At 43.7% G+C, this 24649-nt stretch overlaps 1 protein-coding gene across 2 annotated transcripts in view; it reads left to right on the top strand.

The window, feature by feature from the left end:
* The window catches only part of TRPM6 (transient receptor potential cation channel subfamily M member 6), a 106712-nt gene that overhangs the window by 35218 nt on the left and 46845 nt on the right, over positions 1-24649 (top strand). The window contains exons 7-21 of one of the 2 annotated variants that reach the window (XM_058657368.1): positions 707-872; positions 1192-1315; positions 4810-4882; positions 4996-5096; positions 7292-7426; positions 8623-8676; positions 10320-10460; positions 12504-12632; positions 14098-14375; positions 16891-17119; positions 17265-17417; positions 18084-18090; positions 19801-19940; positions 21856-21984; positions 22723-22974. In XM_058657368.1, the coding sequence (XP_058513351.1) occupies positions 707-872; positions 1192-1315; positions 4810-4882; positions 4996-5096; positions 7292-7426; positions 8623-8676; positions 10320-10460; positions 12504-12632; positions 14098-14375; positions 16891-17119; positions 17265-17417; positions 18084-18090; positions 19801-19940; positions 21856-21984; positions 22723-22974 (2111 nt within the window). Of the gene's footprint in view, positions 1-706; positions 873-1191; positions 1316-4809; positions 4883-4995; positions 5097-7291; positions 7427-8622; positions 8677-10319; positions 10461-12503; positions 12633-14097; positions 14376-16890; positions 17120-17264; positions 17418-18083; positions 18091-19800; positions 19941-21855; positions 21985-22722; positions 22975-24649 lie in introns of those variants that run through there. The other variant, XM_058657367.1, reaches the window with a different exon arrangement.

Here is a 24649-nt window from a genome sequence, read left to right as displayed (position 1 = left end):
TTTACTTTTGTCAATTACTGAAGAAGCTCCTGGCTCCTGGCTTCGGATCAGCTCTGCTCTGGCTGTTGCGGCCACTTGGGGAGTAAATCAGCAGGTGGAAGATCTTTCTCTCTGTCTCTTCTTCTCTCTGTAAATCTGCCTTTCCAATACAAAGCAAGTAAAATCTTTAAATAAATAACTAAATACAATGAAGTCCAAGTTTCAATTCGGATAGTAAAAGAAACAGGGGTGGGCCTGGCATGAAGCCCCATGGCTCAATCCTCACCTTGCAAGCTCCAGGATCCCATATGGGTTCTGGTTCCTGTGCCAGCTGCTCCACTTTCCATCTGGTTCCCTTTTTGTAGCCTGGGATAGTAGCAGAGGATGGCCCATAGCCTTGGGACTCTGAACTCGGGTGGGACATCTACAGGAGGCTCCTGGCTCCTTGCTTTAGATTGGCTCATCTCTGGCCATTGGGACCATTTGGGGAGTGAACCAGCAGAGAAGATCTTTTCTCTCTGTTTCTCCTTCTCTCTGTAAATCTGATCTGCCTTTCCAATAAAAATAAGAAAAAAAATTTTTTTTTAAGTTGGGAGACAGGGGCTTGTACAGACACTGAAGATTTAAGTTGATGGAAAAACTTGTGTCTAGAAACCAAGATGGCTGACTGCCTGCATTGGAGATCCTTTGTAACAGTTTGGTGTATATCGTTTGCTGTCTGAAACAGGCTCCCGACAAGGCGTGCCTGTGGTGGGGCTCGTGGTGGAAGGAGGTCCCAATGTCATCCTCGCCGTGTGGGAGACCGTCAAAGACCGCGACCCCGTGGTGGTGTGTGAAGGCACGGGCAGGGCGGCGGACATCCTGGCCTTCACCCACAAGCACCTGGACCAAGGGTGAGCCGGTGACCCTCGACTTTGGAATTGAGAGTGACAGGGAGGTGGAGACGGGGCTTCGTGTTTGCGTGACTGTGTGTCTTAGCCCGTGCCAGGATGCCCACCAGTAATGCGCGGGGCTGTTTTCCCAGCTGAGGAATGGCATTTCCAGGGAAGAGGGAGGCTCCTAAAACGGGCCTTGCTGTGAAGCAAAAGGCCAGTTCTGGTTGTATTTTTCCTGGCCCCACGTCTCAGACCCCAGTGGGAGCTGCTGGTCTTGGTGCGGCTGCCTCGTCCCCTCCTGGGGAGGGCGACTCATGGCCATGGCTTTCTCTTTCAGGGTCCTGCGTCCTCAAGACAAAGAAGAGATTATGTGCATGATCCAGAACACTTTCAGCTTCAGCCTTAAGCAGTCCAGGCACCTGTTCCAAATCCTCATGCAGTGTATGAAGCACAGGGATGCTGTGAGTATGAGCTGATGGCTCAGCCTGACTGCCAATTGCTCATGTCCAAAAAGCGCACCAATCAAGTTCACACTCTATGGAAAAGTGAATATTTCCTATCTTGCACCTGAGTGTGTATAAGGACAGAATTTGACCCTTAGTCAAGGAAACTTCGCTTCTTATTGTCCTTCTGTCCACCACCACCCTTAATTCTTCAAATTCCTTAGATAGTACAGCAGCATTACAGAAAAAGTGAGCATTTTTTTTTTAGTGAAAATTTAGACGTCAATACTTGCAAGAGGAAAGAAAACATCTCCTTCTTTAGTGAACTTAAAGTCAGTTGGTTTTGGACGATTGTATCACAACACCCCAAGGAGATTGTGGCTGCATCAGACAGTGGGGCATGTCAGAAGGAATTCTTCGACAAAAAAAAACATACAAAGAAACTACAGAATTTGACGATACGAAGAAAAATTGTTAGTGTTTTAGGGTACTACGATCAGCTTTTAGAATTTTAAAATTTATTTATGTATTTATTTATTTATTCTTTCATTTATTTATTTATTTATTTATTTTACTTGAAAGGGGGAGACAGAGAGAGAGATCTTCCATCTGCTAGTTCACACCCCAGATGGCTCAATGGCTGGGGCTATACGTAAATTATTAGCAGGGATCTGGAATATGACCAACATTTGTATCAGTAATATGGGTGATAAGAAATTGAAGATTATGGGCCCGGCGGCGTGGCCTAGCGGCTGAAGTCCTCGCCTTGAAAGCCCCGGGAGCCCATATGAGCGCTGGTTCTAGTCCCGTCAGCTCCACTTCCCATCCAGCTCCCTGCTTGTGGCCTGGGAAAGCAGTTGAGGACGGCCCAATGCTTTGGGACCCTGCACCCGTGTGGGAGACCCGGAGGAGGTTCCTGGTTCCCGGCTTCGGATCGGCGCGCACCGGCCGTTGTGCTCACTTGGGGAGTGAAACATCGGATGGAAGATCTTCCTCTCTGTCTCTCCTCCTCTCTGTATATCTGACTTTGTAATAAAATAAATAAATCTTAAAAAAAAAGAAATTGAAGATTATAATAAATATACAGAAATATCATGATTCAGAAGGATCTTTCCGGGTTCAAAGGATGGCCCAAATATTAGAAAAATGTTAGTAATGGATGCTTGAACTCAAAAAAAGAAATCAAACAGTTCAGGCTAAAGAAAGAATTGACAAAAATGTGTGAAAAATCTTGGAGATTTTAGCTGGTAGAATAATAAGCCAGGGGCCTGGCGCGGTGGACTAGCTGCTAAAGTCCTTGCTTTGAATGCGCTGGGATCCCATCTGGGCACTGGTTCTAATCCAGCTCCCTGCTTGTGGCCTGGGAAAGCAGTGGAAGATGGTCTAAGATCTTGGGACCCTGCACCTGTGTGCAGAGCCAGAAGAGCTCCTGGCTCCTGGCTTCGGATCGGTGCAGTACCGGCTGTTGCTGTCACTTGGGGAGTGAATCATCAGACGGAAGATTTTCCTCCTATGTGTGTAACTGACTTTCCAATAAAAATAAAATAAATCTTAAACGAATAATAAGCAAGGTTACCATTAGCAATTTTGTTCAAAATGTTATTTCACTCAGAAGAGCTCCGCTGGAGTTCATTATGGCAGCACCAGTTCCTTTCCATCTTAGAGGTGATGTGATAAAGTCGTGGGAATTCTGAGAGAGCCACAGGATCATGCAGTTAGGACATGATGAAACCGGAACTCTTCCTCCAGTTAGTCTACCTTGTTTCATGTTTCCAATAATAACCAGGAAGTTAAGAACGTAAGACGAGGATTGTCCTCGCCTGTGCGCTTATCTCCAAGTAGAGTTGTTAACGCGCTGTGCAGTGGCTAAGAGGGGCCGGGAGAAGTCAGCTGTGTGCAACGACAGGAACGGATTTCTCAACCCCTACAACTGAGCACTGGTTTAATTCATGCGTACAGAGAGGGTGTTAAGCGGAGGGAAATTGTGGAAGCATAATGTGTTTATTTTTCTTCAATGACATCACTCAGTGAATTCCTTTCCTTTAGTGGGTAGGGAAATGGAGAATCAGTGGCCTAAAGATTTTTCTTTTTTTAAGGATTTATTTATTTTTATTGGAAAGGCAGATGAGATTTTTAGAGAGAAGGAGAGACCAATAGAAGCTCTCCTGTCTGCTGGTTCACTCCCCAAATGGCTGCAATGTCTGGAGCTACATCGATCTGAAGTCAGGAGCCTGGAGCTTCTTCGGGGTTTCTCACATGGGTTCAGGGTCTCAAAGCTTTGGGCCATCCTCCATTGCTTTCCCAGGCCATTAGCAAGGAGCTGGATGGGAAGTGGAGCAGCCGGGATACAAACTGGTGCCCACTTGGGATCCTGGTGCTTGTAAGATGAGCATTTAGCCACTGGGCCATTGTGTCATAGGCCCTGGGCAGAGAACTGGATCAGAAGTCGAGCAGCTGGGACTTGAACTGGTGCCTATTTGAGATGCTGTTGCCACAGGCAGAGGGTTCACTTGCCACACCAGGGCTCTGGTCCTTAGGTCCTGGCCTTAGGATATTTACCGAAGACTGGCTAGCTAGTGGCAAACGTGGGAGTCAAATTTATTAGACTTGGCTCCATTGTATGAAAGCTATTTTCATTTGCAAGGCTGAAATCCTTTCATTAACAACAGTGATTCTTGCAAGCATGAATACTAAAGTGCTTTAAAAAAAAAAGAAGAAAGTGATTCACATGCCAGGATGTCGTGGTGTAGACGGGGTTTAAAAGTCTCTATTCCAAAGGCTGTGCTTCTTACCTAGAAGAGCATTGTAAGTACAGGCACAAATCTGACTTAGAGTAAGACAGTTTTATTTTGAATTACATGTGAGCCATGTTCAGGAATGGAGTGGGCTGGGAAGGGAAAACCTGAGAGAAATAAAGAGAGAGAGATTAATTCAGTACCCTGCTTCCTCTGAGCGAGTCGACAGGCGGAGCGGAGCCCCCCGTGCTTGCCACCGTTCCCAGATTGAGGCAGGTACATCCTGGGGAAGCTGTCCTTTGACTGACAGCAGGGCAGGTAGGATTGTGGGTGGTGGGGCAGGTGTGGCCGCCAGCTCCCGGCCTTAGTCCCAAGTCCTTGTGAAGACCCTGTGAGGTGGCCTTGGCATTTGCTCATTTTTACTGAAATCGTCCCATTTGCCCTCCAGGATGTGGTTCCCGTTTAAAAGCAAAAGTTTCTTAGGCTGTGAGAGCCCTCAGGTTGGCCTTTTATTTACGTTAGGAATGGATGTTGAGTTTCTTTTCATTATCATGTGAATAGTACATTAATGAGCTTTCATGGATGTCTACCCTTGTATACATATAATTAAAAGTTTTTTTTTTATTGTTTGAGTTTTCTGTAGTTAACAGCAAAAGATTAAAACTCTCTTGTCTTGACATTTGTGAAAATGCTTTCATTAGTTTATGAATTACGTGTTCTGTCCGAGTGGTGTTTGCTCGTTCCCCATCTATGCTTTCTGTTCTCTCCCTCTTCCAGATTACCATATTTGATGCCGATTCGGAGGAGCAGCAGGACCTGGATTTAGTGATCTTAACAGCTCTGCTGAAGCGTGAGTATTTGAATGAGTTTAGGATTACTCCTTAGTGCCTGGTCAGGCTCAGAGGCATGTACTTGGCATGTACTTCGAGTAGAATATGTGATTGTGCCTTTCTTTTTCCCTAGGAGCAAATCTGTCACCCTCAGAACAATTAAATCTGGCAATGGCTTGGGACAGAACTGACATCGCCAACACACACATCCTAATTTATGGACAACATTGGAAGGTATCATGAAAGGGAACTTATTTGGAAAAAGTGTTTTGTGTGTTGGTTTGTTAGGGAGAAAATTGGAGTCGAGTGGGATTGGAATGAGACGGCTGTGAGTTTAACTTCCCCGTCACTGGCCTTCTATCTCATACACTGTGCCTTTCTTTAAACAGTTTCTCTCTGGCTCTGCAACCTAACTGAAACTGAAAAATAAAGTTGAGAGGAAATGGGATGAAAGAATGTTTAATTTGTTTTTTTGAGTGTGTTGATAGTTTATTGTTACTTAAGACTTTAAAATTAGTTTATTTATTTTTCATATTGTTCACATAGTTGAGAGGGATCACACCCATATGGGTTTCTGATAAGGTGGGGAGGTTTGAGGTATGGAGGAAAGTGGGTGGGAGAGATGTTTCGAATTGACGCTTTTTTGCATTAAAAAAACAGTAAAGTGCTCATTATAGTAGAAATGAATAAAAGTAGAGAAGAAATCACCTATAGTGTTTATGATAATGACTACCAATGTTACATGTTTAAAAGATTTATTTATTTATTTTATTAAAAAGTTAGATGTACAGAGAGGAGGAGAGACAGAGAGGAAGATCTTCCATCCAATGATTCACTCCCCAAGCAGCCGCAATGACCAGAGCTGAGCCGATCCAGAACCAGGATTCTCCTCTGGGTCTCCCATGCAGGTGCAGGATCCCAAGGCTTTGGGCCGTGCTCTATTGCTTTCCCAGGCCACAAGCAGGGAGCTGGATGGGAAGCAGGGCTGCCGGGACTAGAACCAGCACCCATATGGGATCCCGGTGTGTGTAAGGCGAGGACTTTAGCTGCTAGGCTAAATGTTTCATTTTTTACAATTCCAGTTGTGACTATTTCGTAGCTGTACTGTTTTTGTGTCAATGTCCATACTAATGTATGTACACTCTTAGCTTATCAAGTGACACTGAAAGACTCGTAAGAGACATGGTAGTTTCTTAATCATAAGAAATTAGTACTTTTGAGATTTAAAAAAATGTTTTAAAATTTGAGTATTCACTTTTTCTTTTAAGATTTATTTATTTTTATTGGAAAGGCAGAATTAGAGTAGGAGAGACAGAAAGATCTTCTGTCCAATGAATCACTCCCCGACTTGCTGCCGTGGCTATAGCTGAGCTGATCCTAACCCAGGAGCCAGGAGCTTCTTCCAGTTGCCCAAATGGGTGCAGGGTCCCAAGGCTTTGAGTTGTCCTTGACTGCTTTCCCAGGCCATAAGCAGGGAGAGAGAGGGAGAGAGAGGGTGAGGGAACAAGTATGTGAGAGAGATGTACCCCACAGGAGTGAGGGTTGAGCTAGGACTGAGAGTGGAATAAATCCAGGTTCGCTCCCGCCCCCTCCAGGGTGGCAGGAAGCCAAGCCTCCTACTACTGCTACGGCCTGGAGTCTACAGGAAGCTGGGTCTGCAGCCAAAACTGGCAACCAAACTAGGTTACTCTGCATTAACCACTAAGCCACACCCATCCCACTTTTGACATGTCTTGACTGTTCTGCATATTCCTACATAATGACATATTGCTCTTTTATGATCCATCAATTGAATGTGTCTTCTCAAAAGCTGTTCATTAATTTGAGAGGCGGAGAAAGAGCAAGCACAACAGCCAGGGATAGGAGAGGGAGGAAGGAGGAGAACGAGAGAGGAGGAAGAAAAAGAAGAAGGATGAGGAGTGGGTAGAGGAGGAGAGTGAGAGTGGGAGTAAGTGGAGCAGCCGACTCTCAGCCAGGGCTTAGCCGGCAGCTGAGCTCAGTGCAGTGTCCCTCCGGCCGTCACAGCTGCCTGGGGAGTGAATCATCGGATGGAAGATCCTCCTCTCTGTCTCTCCTCCTCTCTGTATATCTGATTTTCTAATAAAAATACAAGAAATCTTTTTTAAAAATGAAACAAAAGAAGTTGAAACAAAATGAGGAAACTTTAAAGTTTTGTTTGATTTGCATTTGCTTGCACTGTAATTTGGGAAGCTTGTATTCTTTGGGAAGCAAGTATTCTTTTCCCAGCTGGGAAAGTTGCTTGACTTATTCTAAATGTCTACCGTTAGATGCTACATGTTTCTCACTAAAATTATGTTTTGTCATTGTTATACCCGTGTAATTTTGAGTTAAAGTATGTATGTAATTCTTTAGTTTTTTTTCTCCTGGGTCAATTGCACTTATGTCCTCTGTGTTTCTGGCTTCTGAAGTGCGGCGCGCTGGAGCAGGCCATGTTAGATGCGTTAGTGATGGACCGGGTTGACTTTGTGAAGCTCCTGATAGAGTACGGAGTGAACCTCCATCGGTTTCTCACCATCCCCCGGCTGGAAGAGCTCTACAACACAGTGAGTGGAAGAAACAGTCCGTCAGTCACTTTCCTGAAGATTTACTTACTTAAAAATGTGAATTAATTAACAGATTTTCAGAGAGAAGGAGAGACAGAAAGATCTTCTATCTGTTGGTTCACTCACCAAGTGGCCACAACAGCCAGGAGCTAGGAGCCTCTTCCGGGTCTCTCACGCAGGTGCAGGGTCCCAAGGCCTTGGGCCGGCCTCAGTTGCTTTCCCAGGCCACAGGCAGGGAGCTGGATGGGAAGTGAGGCAGCAGGGTCTCTGAGTGGTGCCCATATGGGATCCCGGCGTGTGCAAGGTGAAGATTCAGACACTGGAGGAGGAACATTCTTATCAGATTTTCTTATTAGCAAGATATAGTTAGAGACCAAGATGTGATTAATTAAAAATTGCTTTTTTTGAATTGTTGGAAGGATCTCAAGTCAAAGCCACTGTTAAAAATGCTAGTCCAGCAACTTCCTGCAAATCCCTTGTTGAAACTTCACTGGTTTTCTCATTGTGAAAACGTAGACTGTGCAGGCCATCCATCCTTACTGAAATAGCCTCCATTATCCTGTGAATTGTGTCCTTTCTTTAAAAACTAATTGAAGTCTTCTGCCTTTCCCTGTATTTCAAATGAATAAAAAAATCTTTTAAAAATTATATTCAAAGTCAAATATATTATCATTGTAGAGAAAATAAAATTTCTTGATGCCAAAAAAAAAAAAAACGAATTAAAGTCATATCTTTCTAATTACTCCAGTTAGTGCACGCGGTCTGTTACCAGAGTATGAGTTGTTTACAACTCTTATGAGGGTGCTCGTTATCACACTGCTGAGTATTCTTTAGGATGGATACATGCGCCTTTCAGTTCTTACAAACACTGAACTGGTTTCAATGTATAGTTAATGATGAGTTGTGTTTGTGTGATATTTTTACATGGTAAAGGATAGCTAACAATTCTTAAGATTGTTACCTCTTGCCACATCTTGACCCTATCTGCTCAAATACTTTACTTTGATAAAGTGTGTCAACTGATCATGGCTTCTTGGGAAAACATTTTCTCTAGAATGAATCAGTGTACGTTTCATTATTCAAGATTTTGGATAAAGTTTTCAGCATTTTGAGATACTTTTGCATTCTGAAGTAAGGTTTCCTTCTAGCACATGGCATTAAATAGAATAATTCTTTATTTTTGTTCTTTATCACAGAAACAGGGGCCTACCAACATGCTGCTGCATCACCTTGTCCAGGATGTAAAACAGGTAACCTAATTATAAGGATGTGAAAACACCTTTGTCCATTGCTGTGGCTTTGTACCAGAGGAAGCATTAGATTTTATTCCAGACCATGTGGTTTTGAAATTTGCGGTGAATAAACTAATATCCTCTTTACCTGTAATTCCAACCAATTTCATAGCCAAGTCAGATACTTGCCTTGTTGCCCCTCTTCCATTCACTTTTTGTCTTTGAAATATCTGATCCAGCAAGTAAACAACCTTATCTGGTAACAAATATGAATCAGAGGCGTAAGCCAAATAGAACTTGACTTTCACGTGATGTGACATGAGCCAGTGGCAATAATTGTAGGATCAGCCGAATCCACCGACCTTTGTTGGAGTACTAACAGGAGAGCTTCATTGTGTTGTTACAGTTTTAGATATGTACTCACTCTTGGGTGAGTTTAAGCCTAGCTCAAGGCACTTAGGCTGCATCCCAAGACAGTGCAGGGAATTTTTTCTCTGTAGCAAAGGTTAAAATCCACTCAAGATGCGGCTTGAGAGTTTTCTTGTTTCTCACGGTCATTATCTTACGGAAAAGAACGTGTGCTTATCATGCTTATCGGATCAGGTTGAATTGGTGAGAGGGCCAGAGAAAGGAAAACATTTAGCTTGCAAATTAGCAGTAAGTGAAAGTCTGCTGATGCAAATTAGCTTACAGTGATTTATGCTGTATTGGGTTGTTTTCCCTAAATGATTTCCTTGAACTCCATCCTGGTAAACTGAAGTGATGGAATAGGCTCACTTCGCTTTTAACTGGCAGCGCTTGAGAAGATTATTTTTGCTGTTTCTTGGAAAGGTGCATTATGAATTTGCAAAGGAAATATTAAATTGTTTATGCTTGCACACCTGTGGGTTTATTTCTCGTTCAGTGCCTTGTGAGCATTATTTGCCATGTGTTCATTTCAGACATTTTATTCAGCGCTCCGGGCGCCTTTTCACACTTACCGTGAATGGCAGTCCTGAAATAAAATGTTAGGAAAAGGTAGCAGGGTGAGATTTGGAGGGTTAAAATAATTTTCGTTTGGACTAAGACCTGTGTACTTGGAAAGCCGCCATTCAACGCTCCCTCCAGCCATACTATTTGTCTTGGAACTGTGTCACATTTTGCATCTCATTTGGCTCTGCCCTTCTGTTTCATGTTCGTCCGACTTCCTTTTGTGTTCTTGTCTTATAGACAGTAGTCAATTCACTGCAAAGTGTTATACCCATTTCATCAAAGAGGCCGAAAAGTTAACCCAAGGTTAACTTCCGATCACATGTATTTGGTGTTTCTTATGATTTATCTTCTGTTGCAATAGATTATTTTTAGCTAAAGACAACCTTGTGTTAGGTTTAAATGTATTTTATGCAGTTGCGCTCCTGCGCGTGACACTGGAGGGGGAAGAAAGACCGCCAGGGACGGAGGACACACGCTTGCCGTTTACAAGAGTAGAAGACACTAAAGCTGAGATGTTTCTTCCTTCTGAACGAGCAGATAGCATTAATAACTGATCGTATTGCTTGATCGGTTGGTAAAGACGATTACAAAGAATGAATCTACCTCTGCAGTAGTTCAAGTTCTGATGGAGTGCCAAAAAAGATAGAAGAAGAGGATAAAGTGATAATTATCGCATGTTTTTGTTGCAGCATACCCTCCTCTCAGGCTACAAAATCACGCTGATCGATGTTGGGTTGGTGATAGAGTACCTCATTGGGGGAGGATATCGCAGCAGCTACACTAGGAAATCCTTCCGCGTCCTTTACAACACCCTCTACAGGACATATAAGGTAGTGTAATGGGAAAGTGCCTTAGTAAAATTAAGGGTGATTAGCAGAGTTTTAGATGAATGGGTTGGAAAGTGCGCATGCTGACAACTTCTCCACTGGACATTCTGTTCCAAACTTTGGTTCCTTGCTCTATGCAGTGTTTTGTGCTTAGTTCTGGCCTGGAATGACCCTAAGGATCCTGGGTTTAGAAAGTCGTAGCAGAAAGAGATTTGCGAACAAGTAGCAGTAATACACACCAGGAAATTATACATGCTGTGGCAACATAAATTATGGGATGAAACCGAGTAGAGGTAGAGATGACCGGTTCTCTTCCTTACTTCTCTTCTGAAAAATGCAGACGCCAAAAGCTAAAAGGATTAGATTTCTAAACTTGAATAGAAATTTCAATATTAAACTTCGACCTTTATTTATAAAGAATCACATGACAGGAAACCTCCACTGGGTTTCAGGAGATGAAAAACACTACAAAACAAAAATATGCAAATCTCAGACAAAATATTCATCATTATGATTTCAAAGGCATCAGGATACACTTAAGGTATCAACTGCTTCATTTAAACAAATTCAGTATAGCTGTCTGGTTTCTGCTGCCTGGGTGTGGCCTTGGTTTAGCACCTTCCTCAGATGCTGGCGCTTGCAAGGGGACAATAGCCAGCTGAACCCTTGTGCCAGCTCCTTTGTAATGCCCATTCTAGAAATGGCCTGTCTGTCCATAGGAAGTCTCCCATTCTTTTCTGATTTGTCAGCAAGGCAGTACCAGATTTATTGTGTTTCATAGGAAACTGTTATTATTATGGAGTTTAGGGTTTGGAATCAGGGAGATGTGGATTAAATTTTGCACATTGGCAGCTGTGTAATATTGAGCAATAAACTTAACCTTTCTATAGTCAATTTCATAATCTAAAATGTGGACACTAATATCTTTCATGAATAGAAGAATTTAATGAATTGATGCCATAAAATCTGTAGTTTCAGGGCTGTTGAGATGCCTCAATTTTGGATAATCCTCTACTTGCAAGTGCCAGCATCCCTATGGGCACCAGTTTATGTCCTGGCTGCTCCGTTTCCTATCGAGGTCCCTGTTTACAGCCCTAGGAAAGGATGGCCTTAAGCCTTGAGACCCTGGTATCCATGTGGGAGACCTGGGAGAATCTCCTGGTTCCTGGCTTCAGATCATCTCACTTCTGGCAATTGCAGTCATTTGGAGAGGAAATCAGCAGATGGAGGATTTTTCTCTGTGTCTCTCCTTTCTGTAAATCTCCCTTTCCAATAATAACAAATATTTTTTCAAAAAATCTATATTCTTGGTCCAATTTGAGTATGGAGTAGCTTTTCTATAGAATTATTACTATTATAATGCTATTAATTCTGCATTACAATAATGATAATAATTCAGATGGTACCTTAAAAACTGTCTGGACTTCCTCGTTTTTATTCTAAAAAAAGCAACACCTAAACAATGTGCTTGAATATACATGATTTCCATCTGATGTTTTCATGCCAGATTCTCGAAAATCCTTCTTTTTGTCTTTATTTCTCAGTGTTGGAAACTTCATTCTGATGGCCATGATTTTTGTGGCCAGCTGGTCTAGCTGCTGAAATTCCACTGGCGATTTTATTGGAGAAATTCCATAACTTTCTTATTTAACCTTTCCTTTGGAGCTGCTTGTGAATGGAAACTTTTTCTTATCAGAACCAAAAATCTTTATTGCTTATTTTGAACTTGTTCCAAGTATAGAACATCCATTGATGCTAATGGAATTTCCACACGGAGGAGGCATGCAGAACACGCGAGTGCCTACTCTGAGCTGTTAGGAAACGGCGGCGAGCCTCATAAAGAGATCACGGGAGACTCTGGTTGGGGGAGTAACTGCTCTCCAGAGAGACTGAACCTTCAGCATGAATGAGAGAGAGAACCTGCGGATGTATTGTAGGGCACAAAGTTACGTTAGATTTTCATTACTGTATAGAAATAAAGTGTTGTTACTACTATAATCTGCTTTCTTCTGTTTTTTCTTTTTTGACTTACAAAACAAATGGCAGAGATCCACCAGCTTTCCTCAAAGCCTTTCCCACTACTCTCTTCACTGGAGACGCCACTCGGAAAACAGAAATGGGTCTGCAGAGAACACGCTGCACTCGCAGTTCATTAGAACCGCCCAACCTTACAAGGTCAAGTACCACCTCCCTTGTGCACGCGTGCGTGTGTGTGCGTGCATGTGTGTATGTGTGCGTGCGCGTGCTCACGTGTTGAACTGAAACTGAAATTGTTTCTGCAAAGAAACACTTTGTTCGTGTAAAGTTACAGAAAGGGAAGTAGGAATAGCAGGGCCGTTTACAGGTACTGTTAATACATGGTCAAGACAGACAAGATCCGGAATGGTCCAGGTCCGAGCAGGAGCACTCACGTGGCTGCCTGGACTTGCACTTCAGCCTCTCCTCTTCTCTACTCTGCCGAGCTGATTGGGTGGACACTCTGCGGGAGCAGGCTGAACTCAATTCCACATCCTCATCTCCCTCCCCCCACGGCTGCCTAAGCGCGTACGCTGCCTCCCTCTTTCAGTTCCTGACTGCCTTCTGGCATTTTTTTTTTTTCTTTTGAGATTTTCTTTAGGTGAATCTTAGTTTAATGGTGCCATGGGAGGATAACGACAAGCCGTTGTTCTCCCTCATACCACCTTCCTCTGCTCAGAAGTGCTGTTTCTCAGGAGTTCTCATTTCCTGGGTGGGTTGAAAGACATTTGCTTTCTGTCACGAACCTCTCCTGGGATGAGGAGTTGTTTTATACAGTCACCTTGGCCGTCATTGAAAAACAGGGAGAACAAATTGCAATGTTTCGTTATGGCAGCCTACATTTAAAAAAAGCATAATTATTGTATCCTTGGATGAATGAGTGAGGGAGTAGGGAAGGTTAAATGGTAACTGTGTAATGGTTTTACCTTCCTTTCTCAAAGTAAGCAGCACCCTACAGTGTCCACACACCAGACATCCAGTATACAGGCGGTACCTAGCCGGTACACACACCAAATAGCTAATGTGATGAGCATTCTGATGGAGACGCCCTAAGTGACACAGAACTGCACGGGGTGTTCTGTGGCTCTGGTGACAAGCTGTGAACTGTGGACTCGCCAGATAGACAACACTCTTTCATCATGACCTATTATCATCACTGCAGAAGTATAGACTAAGCGACAGGAAACACGACACCCCCCTGTTGGGATGTGAACTGGCCACACCAGTGACATTCTTCCTTGGGGAAGATAACGAATCTATGGCTAAGATGAGTTAGAGGTATTCTTAAAAGTAATTCTCATGTATCTAATACGTTATTTTAAAACTCTTCTTTGGGAAACAGGAAATTCTCATACAGTGACAGTCTATCCCAAAGCAGCGCTGTCTTAAGTTGTGCTAAATGAACTTTATGTATCTCCAGTTAAGGACTCTAAATACGTTAAATAAAAGAAACATATTACTATTAGAACTGAAACTTTGCTGTTGGTTCATAAAGAACCATGATAATCTACTTTTCTCTCACTTTGTATTGTTTTAACAGTGATTTAAATGTCTGCTTGGTTGTATTAGGTAAAACTTGATGGATCTGAGTTTTGGAAGCTTATTCTTATTTATTTTCTAATAGGAGAAGTCTATAGTCCTTGATAAATCAAGGAAAAAGTCGAAAGAAGGACGATATGTAGATGACCCTGAGTCCACCGGCTTCACTTACCCTTACAACGACCTGCTGGTGTGGGCCGTGCTCATGAAAAGGCACAAGATGGCCATGTTCTTCTGGCAGCATGGCGAAGAGGCCACGGTGAAGGCGGTGATTGCTTGTATACTCTACCGAGCAATGGCCCACGAAGCTAAGGAGAGCAACATGGTGGACGACACTTCCGAAGAGTTGAAAAGTTATTCAAAGTAGGAGTTCTTGCTTTACTTCATAGATGTTTACAAGCATCAACAGTTCTCAGAATAGTTTGATATCTCCCTCACCTTAGAACTTACAAGACAGGGCCCATGAGATGGCTCTACTAGCTAATCTCCACCTGCAAGCACCAGCATCCCATATGGGAGATGGTTTATGTCCCAGCTGCTCCAATTCCTATCCAGCTCCCTGCCTGGGAAAGCCCAAAACCTTGGGACTCTGTGTTCCTGTGGGAGACCCGGAAGATGCTCTCATCTCCTGACTTCAGATCAGCTCATCTCTGGCCATTGCAGCCATTTGGGGAGTGAACCAGCAGATGGAAAATCTTTCTCTCTGTCTCTCCTTCTGTCTGTAAGTCTGCCTTTCCAATAAAAACAATAAATAAATCTTAAAAAAGAAGAACTGGCAAGACAAGTAGGCTTATTGTCATGTTGACATGTTGGAGCTCTCAGGAGAGAACCAATAGGTTAGGTATAGAGATGTGTGAGATGGGATTTATTAGAGAATTGGCTCACATGATTATGGCAGCCTGGAAGGCCCAGGACAGGCCATCTGTAGGCTGGAAAGCTTAGAGTGCTGCAGGTGGCTCAGGTCTGAAGGTCCCAGAGCCAGGCAAGCTGAAGGAACGCGAGCTCGGTGGTGTGAAGGTGCGTGGGCTTGGTGGTGATGGCTCTGGGGTTGCTGCTGGGTGAGTCCTGGATTCCACAGGCTGAGAGTTTGGGTTTCTGATGTCTAGAACAGCAGGCAGGTGTGTCCTAGATTCATTTGTTTGTGTGTTTGTTCTCTCCAGTTCCCGAGTGGAGATGGTGCCATCCACAGGGAGGTTGAATCTTGTCCATTTAGCGCCCTGAAACGCACATGCCCAGCTCCTCTGGAAACAGCCTCATTGACACCCAAAATAGTGGTATGCCAGGTTCTCAGGGATTGCTCCATTTATTCCATTTGGGACTTAAACATCATAGACTGTCCTATTAAGGATTTTTGAAGGGGGATGGGGAAAAGGAGAGAGAAACAAGAAAGAGAGGGAGAGCCTTTTGTCCTTTGGTTCACTGCCCAGATAGCCGCATAGCTAGGCCTGGCTGAAGCTGACTGTTACTGCTGGTCTCCCCGGCGGCGTTAGCAGGGAGTTGGAGCCAAGGCAGAGCAGTTAGGATTTGAACTAGTACTCTTATGGGAAGCTGGTGTCACAGGCAGTGGCTTAATCCATTGTGCCAAAACACTAGCTGTGATTTTTTTTAAACTTTATTAGTTTTTATTGGAAAGTCAGATGTACAGAGAGGAGGAGGAGAGGCAGAGAAGAACATCTTTCATCCGATGTTTCACTCCCCAAGTGGCCACAATGACTGGAGCTGAGCCGATCTGAAGCCAGGAGCCAAGAGCCTCTTCTGGGTCTCCCACGTAAGTGCAGGGTCCCAAGGATTTGGGCCATCCTCAACTGCTTTCCCAGGCCACAAGCAGGGAACTGGATGGGAAGCGGGGCCACCAGGACACACACTGGTGTCTATGTGGGACCCGGCACATGCAAGCCACTAGGCTACTGCACCAGGCCCACTAGTGTGATTTATGTACCTTTCGTACCTCTTAAAGAGAAAAAAACACTTAATGCTTTGTATTAAAGAGCCAGTGAGCAATTGTGGAAAATAGAGCGGTTAGAACTGTTTTTGATTGTTAGAAAGTGTTATCATTGTGTGTACACCTAGAGATAACGAAAACTCATTTAAAATATTGATTTTTTTTTTCACACCCCAGAGCGTGGCAGTTCTAGTTTGGCATGAGACCAACTCCCGAAAACGCCGAGTGTTTGCAGGTCTTTCTCACTGAAGTCTTCTATGTCTTTTATAAAATCTTACATGAAAAAAGGGAGTTCTGTGTTTCTTAGTTTCTACTAGTCTTTTGTTTTTAAGTTTTAAAAATTTATTTCAAGCACAGAATTGCAATGAGACAGGGAGAGAGAGAGAAAGATGAGACCCTTCATCTGTGGGTTCACTCCCCCAAATGGCAGCAACAGCCAGGGATGGGCCAAGAGTAGCCAGGGGCCTGGAATTCTTGTCTCTCATGTCGATGTAACAGCCCACGTGCTGGAACTATCTTGCAGTTAGCCAGGAGCTGGACTGGAAGTGGAGCAGCGGGAACTCAAGCTGGAGCTCATGCGGGATTCCAGTGTCCCAGGCTTGGCTTAACCTCTGACTCACAAATGTGGCTACATAATTGAGTCTTGCACAATGTTTTCTGTACAGAAATTCTTTCTGAGGACTAACCAAGCAGTCCCAAACCAAACGAGATATAACTTGTCGGTAAGGTCCAGTGGACAGCTCAGGTGCACGCTAGATTCTACAAGAGTGGCCCTGTCCCAGTTCTGCCCGCAGCAACGGGAGAGCACTCCCCGTCCTGAGCAACAGTCCCTTTAAAATCATTTCTACACACACACACACACACACGCACACACGGGAGGCGAGTGCCTTTTGTTTTTTACCGTTTCCCTGGCTCAGCGGCATGGTGTCGTTGCAGGCAGTTCAGCCAGCTGGCCCTGGATATCCTGGAGAAGGCATTCAAGCAGAATGAACGAATGGCCATGAAGCTCTTGACCTGCGAACTCAGGAACTGGAGCAATTCCACCTGTTTGAAACTGGCTGTGTCTGGAGGGCTGCGACCTTTTGTGTCACATTCCTGTACCCAAATGCTGCTGACAGACATGTGGACGGGGCGCCTGAAGATGAGGAAAAACTCGTGGTTAAAGGTGATTGGCTTGTCCTATTGAACTAGGGATGAGTTTAACACGTGATAAGTGCTTAAGCCCCTAATTGTGTTATTGAAATAAAATTGCAAGATGTGCACCCTGTGCGAGTCTGCGCCTTCCTGCTGACCCTGCGTTTCTTTCTCAGATCATCCTCAGCATCGTTTTGCCACCCACCATTTTGACGTTGGAATTTAAGAGCAAAGCTGAGATGTCCCACGTCCCGCAGTCCCAGGACTTCCAGTTCACGTGGTATAATGGTGACCAGACCCTCAGCACGGCCAAAGAAAATGCTTGCACGGTTAGTGGAATGTTATGGCAAATGAACTTTCTGTGGCTTTGACGGGACACACACCCACACATGCACACACGAGATTCATTTCCGGAGAAATCTGCTCAGTGTTTCTGTCGGCACCGTCACAATCTGATGACACATGGGCCTCTGACTCTCTGGTCAAGCATTTATGTCTCTCTGCCTAACAGCAGTCATTGTACATAATGCTCAGTATCTATCGGTTGTATATAACTCAGCAAAGCGCTCAATACTTGGAGAATCCTTGTCTGGCATGTTACCTAATGTGTTCTTGTGTGGATAGTTGTTCTAATATTTAAAAATATTTGCTCAATGAAACCAATTAGAAATGGTTCTTATGACTGGCATCTGCTGTGATTGGTTGAGCATGGTTCGTTAATGCACCTTGAAGATCGATTGTTAAATCGTTCGACTCTCACTCTTCTTGGGATTTCCTCTCGTCTCCTTGCCTTTTCTCCTTCTCTTCCTCACGGCTTCTCTCTCTCCCTCCTTTTCTAAGCCTGACAGCTCCATCTGCTGTTCTCAGGGTCCTAGAGAGCAAGTACACTGTGGCCTCTGTCAGTCGTGTTAGTCTAGTTCCCATACTGGTGGCAGTATTGACTAGACGGTACGTTCGCTAAATAGAGACCATTTCACAAGTTTTTGAGAAATAAGAAAAAGTGTAGTGTTGATCTAACCTTTTACATCTTACGTCTGAGATATTCTTTCTGGGTTTGTATCTAATTATTCACAATGAATTCAGTTTGCTTGTTGACATGAAAAATGATGACATTTGAATCTATATGTAAATAAATATACAAATGTGTTGGTAATTTCTTACAGGTGGTAAGTTGCAAATGATACTCTCTGCCAAGTAGCTGTAATTTCACTTTTGTCTCTTACAGGTTTATAGAAGGATAAATTCAGAAGCAAGACATTGTCCATAGTTAGAGCATTCGCTAAGTCCCTCCCCTGTCCTCCCCTCCCCTGTCCTCCCCTCCCGCCTCTCCTCTCCTCTCTTCCCCCGCCCCGCCCCAATCAATTCCATTCCTGTTCTTTTCTAAAAGCCTGTTCTGTGACATCACTTTGAGGTAACATATGCTCCACTACACAGATACTCATCTTTTACTCATCACCTACAAAACTTTTGAGCTAACACACAACTTTTAAAATGATGAAAGATTTGATTCTTGCCCTAGAAAAAAAAGCAGGCACTACACATATGCTTGCATGTAGTCCCTGGGTGTTAAAAAAAACTCCAAAAACTTAAAGAACCCATGAATTCCAGGTATAAGAACCATTGCTGTAAATAAATGGCTGTAATTCTAAAAGCCAGGATTGTGCCTGTGAGTTGGAGATAAACATATAATATCCAAGTAGATCTGTTAAGGTAATAATGTCACCATCTGTTACTGCTTACATAGGATTTTTATGGTTATCCTAAGGCTCTAACATGACCGTGAAGGGAGATCAAACAGGGGCAAGGATGACTTGAAACTACATTTCAAGTTATTTGAAAAGTTGAGAGAGAGAGAGAGCGAGCGAGCAATCTTGCATCCATGGGGTTCACTCCCCAAATGGCTGCTAAGTCAGGGCCGATCAGGTTGAAATCAAGTGGCCGAAGCACGTGAGCTATCTTCCATGCTCTCTCAAGCACTTTATCAGAGAGCTGCAACAACAATACAGTAACCAGAACTCAAAGTGGCACTCCTACGTGGAGATGCGCGTGTCCTAAGCTACTGTTGGAATCGTTGCATCACAACAAAGGTCTCAGGGATTGCACTTTTGTTTTTTATTGTGAAGATTTAGTTTTTCGCTACGGTACAGCTTTGCGTGCATAGAAGGTCATCCCTCCCCTCCTCTCCCCCCTCTCGTCTCCCCAAATCCCCTTCCTGTGATTTGTCCCCAAGTTATTACAATGGCATAGTCAACTCCGTGAAATGACCCCTGCCCGGGGTTGTATTTTAGAAACATCCAGTGTTCCTTATCTTAAAGTTTTATGTAATTTGATAATATTTCAAAAAAAAACTTTGTGGAAAAATGAAATAAAAATTATTTTGGTACAAAAATATTGAACATTATGTACATTTTTCATAATACAGTTTTCGGGGAGCTTTCTGAGGACTCCTTGTATGTATAGATTTCAGAAAATTTTTGTACGAAAATAAACCCAATGTTTAATTACACTGTCCGTGAATTTTTACAAGTACACTTGAATACGTAGTTTCCCCCCCCCCCCCCAATCTCCAAGGCTAAGATTTTAAATTTGGAAGAAGGATTCCAAATTTGTTTCTAATAGTCCATTTATTTTATTTTTTGCATGTCTAACTTGTCAATATTTTATTTAAACTGCTGTGAAGAAATGATTGCTTCTTGTTTATTTCACAGAGAGATGATTTGGAAAGAGGCCCTGCTGAAAAACCGGATGAAAATCAGCACGTGGACGGGAAGCGTCAGCGCAAGCGCCCTCCATGGGCCAGGAAGGTGTATGACTTCTACAGCGCTCCTATTGTCAAGTTCTGGGTTTACACGGTCCGTCCCTTTCAACAAAAGATACTCAGTATGATTACTGGTTAATGTTAGTAATGCTATATTGATTTGCCAATTTGAGACACAAATGTAGAAGCATAGCACAAAGCAGCAGGAAAGTTACAAAGTAGGTAGCCCAGAGAGCTGCAGGCAGGCGTGAAAAAGGCGTTCTACGCTGAGAAGTCTTCCCGGAATGCTTGGAGCTGGAACAGCCAAGACCGAGCATTGGAAGACGCGAGATCTAATAAAGCTCACAGCAGTGCTTGCAGAGCTGAGCGATGGGGTGGCAGGGGCACTGGTCAAGAAAACCAGCAATTGAATCCATTTATTCTTCATGGGAATAATGTTTTATATAGACAAAAGAAAGTGTTTGTTGTTTTTTGGTTGCCAATAACATATACATATACACATACATATTTAGAAAATCATGCAGATTTTAGAAGTCCAGTTGTGGTGTGAACAAATACTAAAGCTATTATAGATGATAGGATACAGAGGAAGCGTCTGTTATACTTTAAGTATATCAAGTACCTTTCACACTTAGCTAGCATCATTTATTTTTCTAATGCTTTGCTATACTACGACTGTAAAAGTTTATTATCTCAGTGTTCGATATCAAGATATTTACTTGGCAAAGCAAACACTAATTTTATATGCTTATTGATCGATTCGTATCTCTGGGTGGATTCCCTCTGTTTCCAAAAAATCAAATCCTCTTTCAAATGATGAGGATTTACCACTTTTGTGAATATGCCACAAAATATTCAAGAAACCTGGCTAGGAGCTCTGAGAGAATTTTAATCATACACATACCATTGGGGGAAAAAAGGTATTGAAATTTTAGCCTAGGAACATGTAGAAATAAGAGCAAAATCAAGCAATAGGACAAATCCAACCAAAATATGCGGCATCAAGAGGGAGCCCCGGCGTCTCCGTGCGGGCCGTCACACTGCCAGGCCCAGACTGGTGTGTGCGTTGTCGGAGCGGCACCTTGTTGGAGGTGTGACGCAAGAGAAGAATGGAAACATCTTTGAATCACTTGTTGAAGAGCTGGATGCAGAATGAGAAGCAATCTCATCAGTATCTAGTGTTTTCATATGGCTTAGTTTTACCTGGATGTGAATAGGAGCGTTTTTAAAGAGGTTTGTAGAAAATAGCATTAGAAGATGCGTTTGTTTTGCTGCAAGATTCTTTTTTTGAAAAGCATCTGTAAGAGGGATCTTCAAAAAGTTAATGAAAATGCGTATTAGGGAAAAGTACATGAATCTGAAGACCTTTTTTTAAGATTTATTTATTTTATTACAAAGTCGGATATACAGAGAGGAGGAGAGACAGAGAGGAAGATCTTCCATCCGATGATTCTCCCCAAGTGAGCCGCAACGGCCTGTGCTGCGCCGATCCGAAGCCGGGAACCAGGAACCTCTTCCAGGTCTCCCATGCGGGTGCAGTGTCCCAATGCATTGGGCCGTCCTCGACTGCTTTCCCAGGCCACAAGCAGGGAGCTGGATGGGAAGTGGAGCTGCCAGGATTAGAACCCACGCCCATATGGGATCCCGGGGCGTTCAAGGCGAGGACTTTAGCTGCTAGGCCACGCCGCTGGGCCCCTGAAGACATTTTTTTGCAACGAAATAAGATTATCTCTTCATTCCATTTTTCCATGTACTGGCTTCCCAGGTATCCACAAGTAGAGTGAAGGAGCTTGGTTTTTTTCCCTTCGCTTCCTGTTACCCGGCAGTGAGCATGTTGGAATGTGTGGGGTTCTGCTCTGGAGCCAGCAGGATGGCCTGCATTCCTGCACTGCACCCGTGGCTTGCTGGGCTTCCCCATCAGGCTGAGTGGAATCCACATACATGGTCAGGCTGTGCGCTGTCTGGGTCTGTGTCCGACTCACGTCCAGGGAATGTGTGTCCCCTCACAGATGGCGTATTTGGCGTTCCTCATGCTGTTCACTTACACTGTGTTGGTGGAGATGCAGTCGCAACCCAGCGTGCAGGAGTGGTTTGTTATCATTTACATCTTCACCAACGCGCTGGAGAAGGCCAGGGAGGTGAGTTGCCCCCTCCACCTTCGCTAAAGGAAATGCTGCGTTGGATTTGCATGTCAGAGGGTTATACGGAGAAAAGTCCCTGATTTCACCTCGTCATGCTGGCCAACCACTTCTGCTGCTTGCTGGACTTTGGAAGTGTTAGCACGTTTGTCAGTCATAGAGTGATAGACAATGTCTTCTAATTATTAAAATTCCCATCTATTTGTGTTCCCCAAAGTATGTTATTTATTATCTGATGTGGTTGATTCTTAGAGCTAACGGTTTCATCTCAGAGTGGCATGCTAATGGCTGAGGTTGTGCAGTTTGTAAAGGAAACATTTATAGCCTTTGAAACATCCTGGGGTCCATCTGATGCTTACCACATGGGCAGCAGCATCCCATATCAGATTACAGTGATGGCCGCTCTGCCTCCTGCTCCCTGTTCACGTGCCAAGGGCTGGGGCCCCGGCCACACGTGGTCTCACCCACAGGGGAGACTCTTGGAGCCACTAAGGAATGATCCAACAGATGGAACGGTTTCTCTGTCTCTTTCACATTCTCTGTTGCTCTGCTTTTCAAACAAATACATCTTAAGAAGATAGGTGAGAGTTGAAGCTGTGAGTTCCTCTGGAGAAAGTAGCACGTGGAGGTGGAAGATAAACCACCTTATGTGATGTGATATTGAAAGAATTCTTAAATTGTACCCCATTCTTTAAATGTCCTCTTTCCTTTCCTGTCTTCCCTCTCCCCCCCGGTTAGATCTGCATTTCAGAACCCGAGAAGTTTACTCAAAAGGTAAAGATATGGACTAATGAGTATTGGAACCTAATGGAAGCTGTGGCAACTTGCGTGTTTTTAGTTGGATTTGGTCTGCGGTGGGGCAAGCCTCCTTTCCACACGGCAGGAAGACTGCTCTACTGCATAGACACCATCTTCTGGTACTCAAAGCTCCTGGACTTTCTTGCAGTGAATCAACACGCAGGTCCATATGTGACCATGATTGCAAAAATGGTGAGCACGGGGACTAATGATTATGCTTAATTTCATGGTTCGTGTCTGATAGTTCATTTTGGAATTATTCATCGAAACACAGATGGCACAGTCCTGTCATCACTGCTTTTTGAATAAATAAACTTGCAACGAACAAATGCGCCTAAACAGCAGATTGGGTGGCTGACAAATACACTCAGCTTGCCCTTTGGGTAGGGGCCGGTTGGCACAGCCTTGGATCAGGTCTGTTTGTTTTGTGGTAATTACTGAGGGCTAGAGTTGGATGAAGCTATCACCAGTGAAGTTTTCTGTTAAAATAGCAACTTACGATTTTATTACTCACCACTCCTAATATAACTAAATGTGAGGGTACTTAAAAATGTTCGTAGAAAACAGAATTAAAATTGATTGCTTAGAGACTGCACTGACTGAGTGCCAGGATCCCTTTTGAGCACCGGTTTGTGTCCCAGCTGTTCCACTTCTCATCCAGCTCCATATTTGTGGGCTGGGAAAGCAGTGGAGGATGGCCCAAAGCCTTGGGATCCTGCACCCACGCTGGCAACCGGAAGAAGCTCCTGGCTCCTGGCTCCGTATTGGCTCAGCTCCGGCCGTTCCGGCCACTTGGGGAGTGAACCAGCAGATGGAAGCTCTTTCTGTCTCCTTCCTCTGTAAATCTGCCTTTCCAATAAAAATTAACAAATCTTTAAAAGATTATCACTTAAATTTATGAATGAAAATTTATTTTAGTGCCACAAAGCTGATATCATGTAGTTGACAGGTCCTAAAAAAATTCATGGAAATTGCATAATGTGGAAGAACCGTACATGCCTCTCAAACTCTCTTTGCACCAAAATAAGCTTATTTTTTTTTAAGAATTCTTTATTTTTATTGGAAAGTGAGATTTACAGAGAGAAGGGGAGATAGACACAGAGAGAAAGATCTTCTGTCCACTGGTTCACTCCCCAAGTGGGCACAATGGCTAGAGCTCAGCTGATCGGAAGCCAGGAGCCAGGCATTTCTTCCGAGTCCCCCATGTTTGGACCATCCTCCTCTGCTTTCCCAGGCCACAACCTAGGAGCTGGATGGAAAGTGGAGCCTCTGGGACACAAATTGGTGTCCATTAGATTCCTAGCATTTGCAAGGCCCTGGAGGACAAAATTTTAAGCATTGTGGCCCAACAGGCTAAAGTGTTGCCTGTGTGACTGGTACTCCGTGGTAGTGCTGGTTTGAGCCCTGGCTGCTCCACTTCCCATCCAGCTCTCTGTTTAAGGCCTGGGAAAGTAGTAGAGGATTTAGCCTCTGAATCATGGTGCTGGGCCCAGCTTATCTTTTTTGTGTGAATATTTTTAATTATCCTGTGGTGCTTCTTATGCACCACCCACTGCTCTGTATGCTCTAATATATTAACACATAGTGTTTGTAACACTTCATCAGCTTAGTTGTGTTAATATCCAATATTTACATTCTAGGGAAGGGAGGTTAGGGAAATTCTTCAAGGATTAGATAGGTTTTTTTTTTTTTTGTTACTTTACATTCTTCTCATAGACCAGAAATATTTGCTCTGTTCTTTGTGACATTGATTCTTATCAGATAGGCCATGCTGAGGTATGCTGTGTGGCTCAGTGGTTTACAAAAGCAAGATTTTTTCTGCCTACTACAAGATCTGATGCATGCTCCCGGAGCCTGCCTCCACACA

The sequence above is a fragment of the Ochotona princeps genome, chromosome 31 (genome assembly GCF_030435755.1).
Source record: "Ochotona princeps isolate mOchPri1 chromosome 31, mOchPri1.hap1, whole genome shotgun sequence".
NCBI lineage: Eukaryota > Metazoa > Chordata > Mammalia > Lagomorpha > Ochotonidae > Ochotona > Ochotona princeps.
Note: the sequence above shows the minus strand (reverse complement) of the source record. Positions and strands in the feature narration are given on the sequence as shown.